This window comes from Nothobranchius furzeri, chromosome 4 (assembly GCF_043380555.1).
Source record: "Nothobranchius furzeri strain GRZ-AD chromosome 4, NfurGRZ-RIMD1, whole genome shotgun sequence".
Classification (NCBI taxonomy): Eukaryota; Metazoa; Chordata; class Actinopteri; order Cyprinodontiformes; family Nothobranchiidae; genus Nothobranchius; species Nothobranchius furzeri.
This window is the reverse complement of record NC_091744.1, coordinates 84,156,574-84,170,870: the sequence shown is the minus strand read 5'-3', so window position 1 is coordinate 84,170,870 and position 14,297 is coordinate 84,156,574. Positions and strand designations below refer to the sequence as shown.

Below are 14,297 nucleotides of genomic sequence, written 5' to 3'. Positions count from 1 at the left end.
CCTAACTGAATAACAAAACAACACTGACAAACAACAATGGACCGACACACACACACACACGGTGACGAGACGGGGTTATATACACAGGGGCTGGATGATTGGGAGATGAGGAGCAGGTGCGTGGGAGAGGGAACCGAGGAGACAACGGTGAGATCAATTAACTACATGGGAAGGGAAAGCCAAGCAGAGGAGGGAATAAACCATAAATAAATAAACCTAACAGACTAAAGGCACAAGAGAACCAAAGACAAATCACTAATGACCAGAGGAGTGAGGGGGACTAATTAACAAGTGGAGAAGGAAAACACACACTAAAGTAGACTAATAAAAATAAAAGCTGAACCTATAGAAAAACTTCAGAGGGGTGACTAGGAGAGACCTGAGGGAGACCGGGAGGGAGAACCGGAGAGGGCTGGGGACCCAAAGGACAAAACCTGCTAGGAGGGGGAACATGAGGGAAACCTGGAAGGGGCTGGGGACCACGAGGACACGGAACATGACAAAGAGCTGGTGTTCAACATTTGTTTTAGTAGTTTTTTTGTTGTTGTTGTTTATTTTGCTTTTTAAAGTCATTTGAATCTACAACCTTTGTGTGTGTGGACTACAAGTATGGTTCATAAATAATAAATGAGCACATGTATTAATTACAAATATGGATTCATGTATAGATCCTTTTCCCAACATGAAGCAGACTGGAGCTTTGTAGCGTTCTGTTAAGATTCCCCTGAAAAGGTTTCAAACCCTTTCTGTCCTTAAAGTCTGGACGGTCAGAACCACTCCACGGGTCCAGTCCCACCCGTGTCCAGAGGAATCGGAACAGGGAAGACCAGGCTGTACTGTGACATGTGCCATAAAGGAAAACCACAGTACAGGGAAAAGACAGCGGGATGCACATTTATCCAAGGCTGAAGCAACACTTAAGTGGTTTAAAGCGAAATGTTTAAATGTCTCTGAAATGTCCGACGTGCAGCTGCAGCTGAAAAGCTGTCTGGTAATTGTTGATGATCCGGCTGGAAAGAGCTGGAGAAATAAACAAACAGCAGCTTGTGATGCTGGAGGTTTTAAATGGAGTTGTGATGACTTCAGGGTTCTTCTTGGGAGGATGGATGGGATCAAGAATCCATCAGAGGGCCAGCTGGATGAAGGAAAGGAGTGTGAACAGTAGGGGACGCAGAAGATGGAGACAGATGATTTGTGTTGCGAACCCTGAGAAGAAGATTCTTTCAGGTAACAGCTTTTTCTGGATTTTACCCCCAACTACAAAACGACGATGCTGAAATGTAAACGGTTCATTTTGAGGTTTAAATTCAACCGAACTGACCGAAAAAAGGACGAGAGAACAAGAGAAATGACATGGGTCAAAGGTCACACCAAGATTCCTGACAGAAGGTTTGGTGTGAGAAGCAAGCTGACCAAGAGAGTCTCTGACTTTGGGAACCAGCTTGTCTGGGGCACAGATGAGGATCTCAGTCTTATCTTCATTCAGCTGAAGAAAGCTCCCACCATCCAGGTTTTGATAGAGTCTAAGCAGGTGTGTAACAGCTGCAGCTTAGACATCTCATGGGGCTTAAAGGAGATGTACAGTTGGATGTCATCTGCATAAAGATGGTAGGAGATTCCTTTGAAGGAGCTCAGGATGTGCTGGAGAGAGAGAGCAGATAGAGGAAGAACCACAGAGGTTCAAGCACAGAACCTTGTGGGACACCATGGTTGAGGGAGGTGGTGGAGGACCTAAGCTTGGAGACGGCCACAGAGATTGAACGCTGAGATAAGAGGAGAACCACTCCAGAGCAGTTCCTGATAGGCCTACTCAGTCTCTCAGCCTCTCCAGTAGCAGGTGATGGTCAACAGTGTCAAAGGCTGCAGTCAGGTCCAGCAGGACCAGAACAGAACAGTCCCCTGCATCACTGTGAGTCAGAAGGTCATTAGAGACCCTAAGAAGAGCTGTTTCAGTAGAATGAGCTCTACGACAACCTGACTGGAAACCATCATAGATGTTATGTTCAAGAGCAGCTGTGAGTTGTTTAGCCACAACCTTTTCCAAGAACTTGGAGATGAACAGAAGTTTAGAGATGGCCATATTCTTTGTGAGCTTATGGATGTTTTTCTGCCACATCGTGAGCTTGTTTTCTTACCCCTCCTTTCTACTGGGGCCATCAGCAGCAGCACATCTTGCTTGAGCTGCTGCTTGGCCCTTCCCACCAGAGACGCGAAGCAGCAGGGGAGCAGCTGTCACCGACAGAACACGAAGTCACACGAGTGACTTCGTCAGTAAACACAACAACAAGCAGGAGAAAACTACAACATGGCTCCAAGAGGTTTGTGTTTTATGTTCTGTCCGTTTTATAATCGCCAGTACGGACCTGAAAAACAAAGGAGACCGCTAGCTAGGTGATAACTTCTCACGGGGACGCACAGTTAGTAACTTTTTTTTAAAGTAAAGCAACCGGAAGGCAGTACGTTTCTTTATTCTGAAAATCTCTGGAAGCTTCTCTCCGTTTCCGCGTCCGATTTCCTGTCTTTCCTTCCCCAAAAATGTCGAACTTGACCCGTTTCAGAGGCGTAACACGTAGAGAATAGAACCGGCGCGTAAGGGCCGCGACATGCTGCTCCTGAGACGCGGCCGACTCGCGCTGCCGACGGCTCCGGTGGAAAAGGTTCTGTTGACCACAGCGGTTCCTATCAGCAGCTATGACGTGCTGCTGCAGTAACGTGCTGCCGACGGCTCCGGTGGAAAGGAGGGGTAACTGTTGACATGATTAACCACAGAATGGAAGCTCCATTCATTCATGAGTGCTGTTAACTCAATGTGAAGATGCACGGCTGATTAACACATAGAGAACCAGCTGGACCTGTAAGGATTCCAGGGAAAGTCAAACCTGTTCAGGACTTCAATCTTCCAGTCCACGTTGTCGGACGTTTGAGGAGATTTACCAGGGATTGTGGTTAGTGGTGGGCAGACATGACTGTTGGGTTTAAATAAACCAGAATAAGAACCAGATGTTTAGTTGTTCTTTAGAAAGATCAGAGTCATTCAATTAGGATGTGGGATTAGTGCGAACCCGCGAGTCTGGAAATCAAACTAACAACTAAATGTGAAAAAAAACCTGAATCTTCAACCATCTTTCAGCCGAGAGGAAGGACTCACAACAGACCGGTGTTGAACCGCCGAATGTTGGTGGATTTATGAATGATTGATAAAGGGATGGAGAGACTCGATTCCTCTGACTTGGACATGGGAGACGGAGCGGCCGTACCTATTCTCAGAAGAGGATCTAACCCATTTACACTGACCTCATTTGTGTGTGTGTGTGTGTGTGTGTGTGTGTGTGTGTGTGTGTGTGTGTGTGTGTGTGTGTGTGTGTGTGTGTGTGTGTGTGTGTGTGTGTGTGTGTGTGTGTGTGTGTGTGTGTGTGTGTGTGTGTGTGTGTGTGTGTGTGTGTGTGTGTGTCCCACTGGGTCTATGCAGGTTGAAGCTTGCTCGGTGCTGACCTGGCTAATGGTCGCTGTCTAGCTTTGAACTTAATTGCTCGATGAGGAGCAGCTGTGCTGTCCGTGGAAGCTTCACACCTTCAGAGTTCCAGACTGAACTCCAGCCCCGTGCAGGAGGAAAACCTGGAGGAATTGTTTTTGTTTACTGCATAAAGGACAGCTCAGGATTGTGAGCAGGAACCTGTTTTTATCCAACGTTTCATGAATGAAAAATCAGAAATGGAAAAAAGCTGCCGTTCTACTGAATGGAGAGCTGAGAATATCTAGGAATTGGTGATTTAAGGACTCTTGTTACACAAAGAAGAGAATTACAACGATGAACCATCTCTGTAGCGTTCTTCTGAGTAGATCAGTCCCCAAAGATGCTCCAGTACCAATTAAGCATTGGGTATCGGGCTGATACTGTGCTTGTGTACTGATAAAAGTACTCCAGTACTACAGAACAGACACCACTTTGCGTCGATCAGCTCTCAGCTGAGCTGTAGCAGAACACAACAGCGGCAAACTCTGGAGTAGAGGGCCAAAATTCCTCCAGACCTCCCACTGGGTATGAGTGCTGATCACTACTGTTGCCGTGGTTACGTCACCCCACATCAGTGGGCCTCAGCGGATCTAGCCGGTGTGTTTTTGTCCGTTTAAATGAGGAAGCATTGCAGGAGTTTGTTTACGGTGTGAAAAGCATCAGTGCTTGTCAACAACCACTGTGTTGCCTAGCAACACTGTTGCGTCTGTGTGCATTTGGGGGTGGTGTGAAGTCTGTGCTTCACTCACCTGTGTGTTTGCATCAGAAAATGTCAGGCTGTTTGTGTTTGGAGGAGCTGATCCCTGCTGCGTTTCTGACCCTGAACATGTTTATGCTAGCATGCAGCTCACTAGCATACGTTTGAGGTGTCATTAACATTTAATTTAAATGTTTTTCTGATTATTGCCTTTTTGTTTTTTACCAGGGATTCAAAATAAATAACGAAAGGGTTACTGAGCCCATCTTGTTTGAACTTTCATGTAAAATAAAGATTTAAAGAGATTCTTAGCACCTTTTTCAGATTTTTTAAACATTTTCTTGTGCTAAAATCAGTGCGTTTACATGCAGCCAGTAACCCTTTTAAAACCAGAATATTCACAATAACCCGGTTCCGCAGGTCCATGTAAACACCGCCAAAAACCCGGATATGCTCATAACCGGGTTTTTAAAAACCCGGTTACTACACCCGGGGTAACCCTTTTCTAACCCGAATGTTTGGTCGTGTAAACGCATACCGGGACATCCCCATCAAAGCGTGTGTTCGGCGCATGCTCTGTTCGCAAAGAATCTTGGTCTTTTGAGAAGCGAGACGTCTTGTATGCGCCAGAACACCGGAAGTAAACAACAAGTTGGGGGCAAAATGGCGAGTCGCGGCACAGCACCACACTTTGAGTGACGAGGAAACTAAAGCACAAACAAACGCGGTCGCTATCTCTTCCGAACTGGGAAACATGTTGTTGTTTTCACGGATACCGGAACGAGAAGAACCAGAAATGACGCATATTGCGTCTGGACGTAGTCCATACGTCCTGACGCTACCCCAACGTCCGCATTTAAATCGGGTTATGCAAGTTAGAGGTAACTCTTTCTGTTTATGCTTGTAAACGGGTTATTCTGATCAACTCAGAAACCCGAATACCGACCTTAACCCGATCATAACCCGGATATTGGCTGCATGTAAACGTACTCAATGACCCTTCACTGAGTTAATGACATCACTCAGACCCCCACCGCCCAGTGTCATGAATATGGCACCTGTAACTTCAGCGTGTCCGTCTGGCGTCTGTTGGACTTAATAAAAAAATGGAGATATACCTGGTGCTGCAGTCCATTTGCAGCATGTTTCCTGTATGTTGAGAGAGGGAGGGAGGAGAGGGAGGAGAGGGAGAGGGAGACTCACCGAGGTAACGTATTGGATGTCCCGACACAGTCTGGTCTCCCGTGGAAAGTCAGCCAGGTCCAGGAAGTTGTCCACCACCACTTGGCCTATCAAATCGTGGCGAGAGAACCTGTCAAAGTCATAGACGCTGAAGTGAAGTTTACGGTTGGACAGCTCGGCGTACTCCACCGGAAAGAGGAACACCTCATCAAACACCGGGTTGAGAGTTTTGCGGTGCACCTTGGTCTGGTGCTTGGTTTTGCGGTCGGGCAGCAGGTAGATCTTCACATACGGGTCGGAAGTCCCTGAGAAGTCCTTGGCGGGCAGGTCCTGGGCCTTGTGGATCTTCACGATCAGCTGCTCCAGATCAAAGTCAAATTTTAGGATAAAGTGGAGACGCCCACAGCTGTCCGTCGTACGGCCGTCCTCTGCATCCACAGACCGCTGCTTGTACAGTTCTGGTTTGATCCGGCCCAAACCGGACAGAGAGTCCTGACGCTGGAACTGGGCAGGGTTGAAGTCCGGATTGGACAAGTTCAGCTGACGACGGATGGAGTTGTGCCTGCAGGAAAGACGATTGCTTTAATGGTCCATCAAATCCAAACCAGACCAGACCGGTGTGTGTGAAGGGATGTCTACTCACCGCACGGATGATGTAGGCTCCGTGATCTGCCTCTGAACCCGGTCCCTGGCCAGAGTGTGAACCTGGTTTTTCTCCACTTTAGTCTGGGTCTCCAGTGGGATGTCCGGAGATGTGTGGCTTATCTTGAGAGCTGACTCTGGAACAGCCACAGCTGATGGAGGGCCTGGAGGCTCCTTTACACAGCCATCCTCGCTGTACTCCCTTTCCTCCCCGTCCACCTGTTATGGAAAGCATTTAGTCACAAATCTGTTCATCCATCTCAGTCAGCTGACGTGCCTGCTCGACTAAACCTTTTCAATAACCTGTCCTTTGGGGACATTTTGGCTTATTATCTCCAGATGTCCGTTGTGTCTCTGGGGAGGAGCAGATACGGCAAACAAGAAAGCCATCTAATATAAACTAAACCAAAGCTTCCTCCCAACTTTTCTTTGAGTCCCGCTCTGACATAACGGTCACGACGCCGGTGCACGAAAGGAGCCAGAAGGAATCCTGATGTTCAAGATGCTCAAACTACCTCATCTGACTCCTTTCGATGAGGAGGAGCCAAGCTCTTTCAGCCGTTTCCATTTGACGTCTTATTCTTTTGGACATTATCCACAGCTCAAAACCACAGGTGAGAGTTGGACATGGTCCCAATGGCTTATTGAATGCATTCAACCATTACTTGTGAACAAGACGTGGGACACTTGAACGTCTTCACCTGGAACAGAAGCTTCTTCCCAGCCTTGGCAATCCACTCTTTTCTAGTTCCCTTGGCTATAACATTTTAAAAAGACGATCGAGTTTTCTTCCTTACCTCTGTGAGGACAGGTTGTTGGTCTCCCCCCAGGAAGTGTGCCCCCTTGAGGACATCTGGGAGGAAGCGACCAGTCAGCGGCAGCCAGCAGAGCTTCCATGAGACAAACAGGGAGACGCTGAAGAGCGCCAGACCACAGGTGGTCACCAACAGGGACAGCAGACTCACCGACACATCTGCAGAAGAAAGAACAGGTGCTCAGTCATCGCAGCGTGCTGGTGGGAACTGTTGGTGTGCCGCGGAGCTCCAGGGAGGACAGACTGGTTATTCTGTTTGCTGAATGAGAAGAAAAGTGAAGCGTTTCCTCCTCAAAGGTAAACAATTCATCGGATCGGACAAGAAAAGCTCCAGGGTGAAAACCAAAACGGCGAGGAAATAAACCTTCAACGACGGAGAAGGACCAATAATGCAATGGGTATGAATTAGTTTCAGAACTATTCTTTCAATGCTTTTAATTATTATTCAATTCAATTTATGGGTCCCTAAAAGAACACAAAATAGAAAAAGGCCGACACCAGATGTGGGGAAGAGAGAACCGAATGAACACGAAGCACCGCCAATTCATTTAAAAATAAAAGCGGGTTGTATGAATCATCCATTCATTCCCACCTTTATTCTGAGCCTGCGTCGGATGGAGGATGATGGTGAAGAGCAGAACTCCACTTTTACACAATCTCCAGCAGGACCAGACTTAGAGGAAGCAGCTCAGCAATGTGTTCCCTGGAAGCTGGGGACATAACGGGAACGGCCGTTGTTTTGAGCTGTCCGTCCAGATATGAGAAGGGGTTTGGTCGAAAATCTGTGTAACGTTAATAGGGGCTCGTTCCCATAGAAACCCTAACCACTTATGGAAATATGCTGAGTGTGAATAGTTCTTCAACCCTCATCCACATCAGCCGCAGAACGGAAGTACGGGGAAACGGTCGCATCAGAATAATCCAGACGTTCTACGCCACCGGGAACATTAGCACTCATGGCCCCACCCACCTTGGCTTGTCACTGCCAACGGGAAGGAGAGAGCAGAACATGTCTCAGCCAGTAGAAGCTAATTGTTAGCATTAGCAATTCAACAGCATGGTGGGACATGCGTGGACGTGGTTTTGACTTTAGAAGTGGGGGGGACACAGCCGGCATGAGGACGGGGGTGGGGGTCTTTACCGTAAGTATACAAAAAATACGTACAGAACTACAGCCTAGAGGCTCTTTTATGCTATGCCAGGAATGCAGGTACACCGGTGGCAGGAACCACCAATCACACGTTAGTAAGTATCAGCTAATAGATGAGCTTATGGACGTTCTATCAGGAAACAGACTTCACAGGCGGTTGTTTTCCGCATGGTCCTCGTGCTCAACCTAGAGTCTGCTTAATACAGCATAATGTTGCGTTTGGACGGTACAAAGTGCAGGGGACAAAAATTATCTTTGGAAAATGTGTGTGTGGGGGGGCATACACACACACACACACACACACACACACACACACACACACACACACACTTCTTGCCCTGACCCAGGAGTCCCAGAGCTTTTTTCTGCACACGTGACTCACAGAGCATCCATCCATAGAGACCACTGCAGATTTATAGAAATAAACCAATGAATGAGCTTTTCTGCACAGTGCAATCTCATCGATGGAGCATACTTATCACAACAAGTGATTGATGCATATTTGAGCTCATCGGGCATGAATGATGCGATCCATTAACAGAGCGGAGGTTTTCCCCGGTAACAGCTGGGTAATAGCACTGTGGCGTGGCGGCTAGATAATGCTCACTGAGACATCTTTCTTTGGAAGCAGCCTCTCAGAGACTCAGCTAAAGAGCTGAGGCTGTCCCATCTGCTGAGGGAAGATGCTTTTCTTTGGGAGGCTTTGAGAGATGACAGCGCTCCCTGCATCTGCCTCTCCGGCATTTTTCCATAGTCGTTCCCAATCAGATTCAACCGAAAAGACAAAACGTTTGAATTTTTCATCGGGCTCCATAATAAAGCAACAATGTCAGCGAGTAGCTGAGGCTGCCTGCAGCATCTGAGGGAGGATACCCGATCACAGCGCGGGGCTCAGGATTTTATTCAGGGTTTAGATTTAAGACGATTCTCCTTCAATGTTTATTTGTTGCTTTTACTCGCTATTATTTAACAGCAGTTTGACCAACATGTATAACAAGCCTGTGGAAAGAAACGTGGAAGCTGAAGCTAAAGTAAACTGAAGCGCCCCCTAGTGGGCAGCTGCAATAGAAAAGCCACACCCACTTTTACAAATTAATGCAGCTTTTTCCTCATTTAAAATTCTGCTTTAATCTCGCAGCTTCATAATAAATGATAATTTTGTGCTTTTATGATTTTTTTTAATAATAATATAAACATTTCTTCCACGGGCGACGGTGGCAGAGGAGTTAAGTGCTCGCCCCGTAATCAGAAGGTTGCAGGTTCGAGCCCCGCTCAGGCTTTTGCTGTCGGTGTGCCCTTGGGCAAGACACCTACCCCCTGTGCCTGCTGGTGGTGGTCGGAGTAACCGGTGGCGCCAGTGCTCGGCAGCCTCGCCTCTGTCAGTGCGCCCCAGGGCAGCTGTGGCTACATCGTGGCTCATCCCCACCAGCGTGTGAATGGGCGAATGCCTGGTTGTGTTGTAAAGCACCTTGGGGGGTCCCAGGACTCTAGAGGGTGCTGTATCAAATACAGGCCATTTACCATTTCTCACAAGTCGCGACTCGAACTTGGACCTGTAAACCAGCTACACGGCGGGTGATATCTGAGCACTGTATTAGCACCCTGAGCTCAAAACTTTGTTAAACATCTATAAAATAAATGTTTTCTTTCAATGGCATCATTGCATTCAGGAGTTGAACTTTGAAGTATTTCAGTGAGTTCCCTTTAAAGCAGGGGTGGGAAACCTGGTCCATCGAGGGCCGCTATCCAGCATATTTTAGTTTCGACCCTGCATCATCGCACCTGATTTCTATCAGCAGGTGATTAGCAGGCTTTAGCAGAGCCCGATGAGCTGCAGAACCGGTGAATCAACCACTGAATCAGAAGTGTTGAATAGGGACGAGCCGAATACTCGTTTCAGACGAGTATCCAGTACGGATAAAGCATTTTTGACGAGTACGAGCATGAAACAAGTAAAACTCGTAAATATCTGTAATCGTGCTGAAGGAAAATCCTCACTGGGTAAATGACTGTCTTCACGCTCTGTGATTGGCCAGTCACATAGAGCACCCGCCCCTCCCTACACACAAAACTCTGCAGCTGGGAGCTCACAGGTCCGCGTCCGGTCCATCCACACACACACACAGACAGTAACGGATCTCTCTGTGCTTCCTTCACTGTTCAGGTTTCTTCAGTACTCCCTATGTTTTCTTCAGTTTGCTTCTTTTTAAAGTTACTTTAAAGTAACTTTAAAGTAACTTTTTTCGTAACGTACGTGGTGCATTTGACAAGACAGAGCTGAGAACGGCTCGTGCTGCGTCAGTCACTGCCTCCGCTCCGGTTGGTTTTTTTCCCTCTCTCCCTCCTCTTCCTCAGGATCCACTCCCTCTTTCCTGTTCACTCTCTCTCTTTCTTTACAAATTTTAGTCACAATTGTCAATTTTTTGCTCATTTGAAATATATTTTAATCATTTTCTAAATTCTTTTTTCTATTTTACATGTTTTGTTTTTGTGAAGCGCCTCGTGATTTTTATCTTGAGAGGCGCTATAGAAAAGATCTTTTCTTCTCTCTCTCTCTTAATTCATGCACTTAAATATGAATGTTCTGATTTTATTGAAAAACTTGTTCTGTAACACTTCCTTTACTATTGTGATCAAAAACATTTAATCTCAACTCTGAGCCTGCTCTGTAAATAGTTTTCAAATAAACAATACACATAGCAACTTCTGATCAGACGTATTGATGTAAACCACACCCACTTCCAGGTTAGGCCACGCCCACTCCGTGTACAGATACAGATACAGCTAGTGGTGTACTCGCTCATCCCTAGTGTTGAAGCAAAGACATGCAGGATACCGGCCCTCGAGGACCAGGGTTCTCCACCCCTGCTTTAAAGGGTTGAGAAGACTAGATTAGATTAGGATTAGAATAAACGCAGACGCTTAAGGCAGGATGGGACATTAGCTCGTTTGCAACTGTCTGCACTTATAGTGAGAACTTCAGAAAAAAATTATGAGTAAAATTTGCTCACTTTATATTTTAAAGCGTAACTGGATCTGTTACCTGTTATGCTGTAGCTCTGGTGATCGATGGTTATTAATGCTTCAGTCAATATATTAATACATAAATAAGAAACCAAAGAAAAATCTGTTCTATGTGGTGACTGCAAGGTTAAAAAGAAAAGGCTCCAGCAGCAGGAGATCTTGATTTTAAATGAGTGAATAAAAGGTTTGGAGCTGGCAGGAATGTTTCAGAGCCATGGCTTTGTGCTGCAGACCTTTTTCCTCCCTCAGTCCAAACAAACCTCTATCCATCATCCTCAGAATGCCGTGTGTGTGTGTGCGCACAACATCTCATCAAAAGCAGATTTAGTCCAAATCGATGAAAGCAGCCTTTCCGTTTGTCCGCTCACTTTGGGGCTTCAGGTTGGCTTTTCTTCAGACGCAGGAGCGCAGGCCCATCCATTCATCGGGTCAGGCTGTTCGCTCGATGGAAGATAAAAATCTGACTTGAATCTGCTTTTCTGAAGGTCCTGTTGGTGATGAAAAGTCCTCTTTTATCACAAGTCTGCTTCACTGGAAGTCCTTGAGAATGTACTTTTATTCAAATGCATCCTACGTCTAAATGACTGGATTTATATTTTCATTTGCTGATGGATTTTGTGAATTAAAGTCATTTTAACTAAAAAGCATCAAAGACCAACTGCAGCCAGTTACCCATCAAACACCTCTAACTGGATGCTGTTCATTAGTAAAAGGGTTAATCGGCACCGGCTCTCGGCTGTTTTGATTGCAGCCTGCTTGACGACTCTGAGCAGAGACACCCAGCGGCTTTAAAACAAACGTAAACTCTATAAATATTAAGCATCAACTGTGCGGTTATAAAGTTTTTTACTCAAGTGTCTCGAAGGAAGTTGGACGAAAAGGCAAATCCTTCCACTACAAATGTGGTCTACAAACAGAATTGTAATTTCAACATGAAGCATTTGAATTTGCCAATTTTCCATTTCACTGGCAGTTTGATCACAAACTTTTCCTTTAGTTTCTCTATTTCTTGCATTTTCTGACTCGCAGGAACTAAACGGACGAAGGCTTTAGGTGGGTTCCAGACTCCAGCAGCGGCACTGGGATTGTTTTAGGAATGAAAAGGAAATTAAGTTCAGGTCCTGTGATTGAAAACAAGGATTTATATTTCAAAATTTAACTCCAAACCCCAAGTCCTTCAGTGAAGCTCACTCTTGAGATTAAAGTGTTTTCTGCTGCCTAAAACAATCGAGTTTAAAAGGTGCTGCTTGGATTTGATCCTGTTGAGTTTTTATGCTGAAGGTCTACAGGACAAAAGTTCTGCACCAGATTTCACATCGCCACTCTGGATCATCACTCAAAGCAACGTGTTTCTAAAAGAGACTGATGAAAGTTGCCATGGAGACCGCCTCTACGTCCTCGTCCATTCAGTTAAAGGTTCTCTTCCTTGGTCAGATTTAAAGGGATACTTTGCAACATTTTCATATTTTTAAATAATTTTCTTGAGCCAGGAAGTGATAATGTGACCCTTTACTGGGTTAATGAAAGGCCACCCAGCCCCCATCTCCCCCGTGGCCAGAATATCACACTTGCAACATTACAGTTGCCGGTCCGGTCTGTTGGGACATATGAAAAATTTTGCTTGCCTACCTGGCCCTGCTGTCTGGCTTCAGCACGTTTCCTGCATGTTTTAGATCGTGAACCCAGCTGAATTGTTTAATTTAGTGACGAATCCCTCCTGTAGACACCTGGGAATGCTGGGAGACATTTCAGCTGTTGGATTAAGGTGTTAAAAGATCAACGCGCAGCAACGAGATAGGTTGTGGTTCTGCTTCGGACACTAGGGGGTGCTAAATGCAAGCAAAACTGCCTCCCTTTACCGATGTATTAACTAATTTTTTTATGTTTTTATTTATTTATTTATTTTGCTGAAAGAAAAAGCTAGAAAGATAACACACTCTAGTTTCTCAACTTTGAAAAAGAGGATTGAAAAATGATTATTTTGATATTTCAGGTTTGCTAAAGTAATCATGAAAAGGCTAACACATTAGTCTTTGCTTCCAGCTAGTCCGCTCCTGTCCGTTGAATACTCGAACTACGTTTCTGCACCAACTCTAGGAAAGTAACACTAGACAGTTTCCTGCTCCTCCGCCCTACTGGTTGAAAGTGGAATTACAACTGTCGTAAACAACCCTGCTGCAGCTAGCGCTAAAAACAAGCTAACACTAACATGAGCCAATTAATACTAAACTAAACCACGAAGTAAAAAGATTCACACTGTTGGACAATAAATATAATTACTTAAAAGTCCAGTTGCAACAAGGTTAGATCACTATCAGCAATTTTGTTGCCACCTTTAGCTCCTTCCAGCTAATGTAGGCCTCACCGATGCCTCCTAAGACATCACTCTCTTACTTTTTTTTTCGTGTCCTGTCTGGCTGTGAAGCAAACAGAATTAATGTCTGAATGCTGGTGACAAGCCTTACAGATTTACTCTCAGGTGGAGCATCAAAGCATCTGCTTTTAATGTCACGCCTGCTACTTAAAACTTTATTGTTATTGTTATTGAATGCTTTTTAATTTCGACCATACAAAAGGGGGGGGGGGGGGGTCACAAAAATAAACAATAATGAACAAGAGTCTGCTTCTAGACCTGCAGAAAGAGAGAAGAAAAAACCACAAACAAAAAAAGGGACACAACAACAATACAACAAGATCAAGCTATCTCTGCGTCAACTTGATGAAGAAATATATAATCAACATTGTTTAACTGAACAATCACATGATAATAAATCACAGTGCATTAAGTGCCCACCACAGCCTTAAGACATGTGTTGAACGTGCCCAAGTCCATACTTATGTGAGCACCTGTGTGTGTACACGCGCTTGTTTATGTAAGGTTTCTCTATAGAGGCGTCCAATAGAGAGTGTGAGGGGCCACAGATCTGCCCCCTAAAGATGTGCAGGAGACGGAGGGAGCTCCAAGTCCCAGAGATCCAGGAGATGCCCCAGAGCACAGGAACTCCAGGGAAACTGCAACCAGAAAAGCCCCCGCCCCCCTCGAGAGGCGCAGAGGTTCACCCCAGGGGACCACAACCAGCAGCCGGCAGAGTCCCAGGAGATATCGGCGGCAAGCCCACAGGCCCGCCCTCAGCCTCCCACCCCCTAGCCGGCCGAGCCCGGGACCCAGCGACCCGAGACCCAGGGGAGACCACCCCCGCCGGGGACCCAGCAGAGCCCAGGGACCCAGACCCCACCAGGCAGCCACCGGGATTGGTCAGGCAGATGCCAAAAA

The 14,297-nt window shown here is 46.1% G+C and overlaps 1 protein-coding gene across 1 annotated transcript in view; it reads right to left on the bottom strand.

Annotated features, from left to right (window-relative positions):
• The window catches only part of syt9b (synaptotagmin IXb), a 68,171-nt gene that overhangs the window by 28,545 nt on the left and 25,329 nt on the right, over positions 1–14,297 (bottom strand). Inside the window, exons 2-4 of the mRNA XM_015965239.3 lie at positions 6,833–7,008; positions 6,037–6,254; positions 5,415–5,955 (exon numbers count right to left, since the gene is read on the bottom strand). Coding sequence (XP_015820725.1) covers positions 5,415–5,955; positions 6,037–6,254; positions 6,833–7,008 — 935 coding nt within the window. The remainder of the gene's footprint in view (positions 1–5,414; positions 5,956–6,036; positions 6,255–6,832; positions 7,009–14,297) is intronic.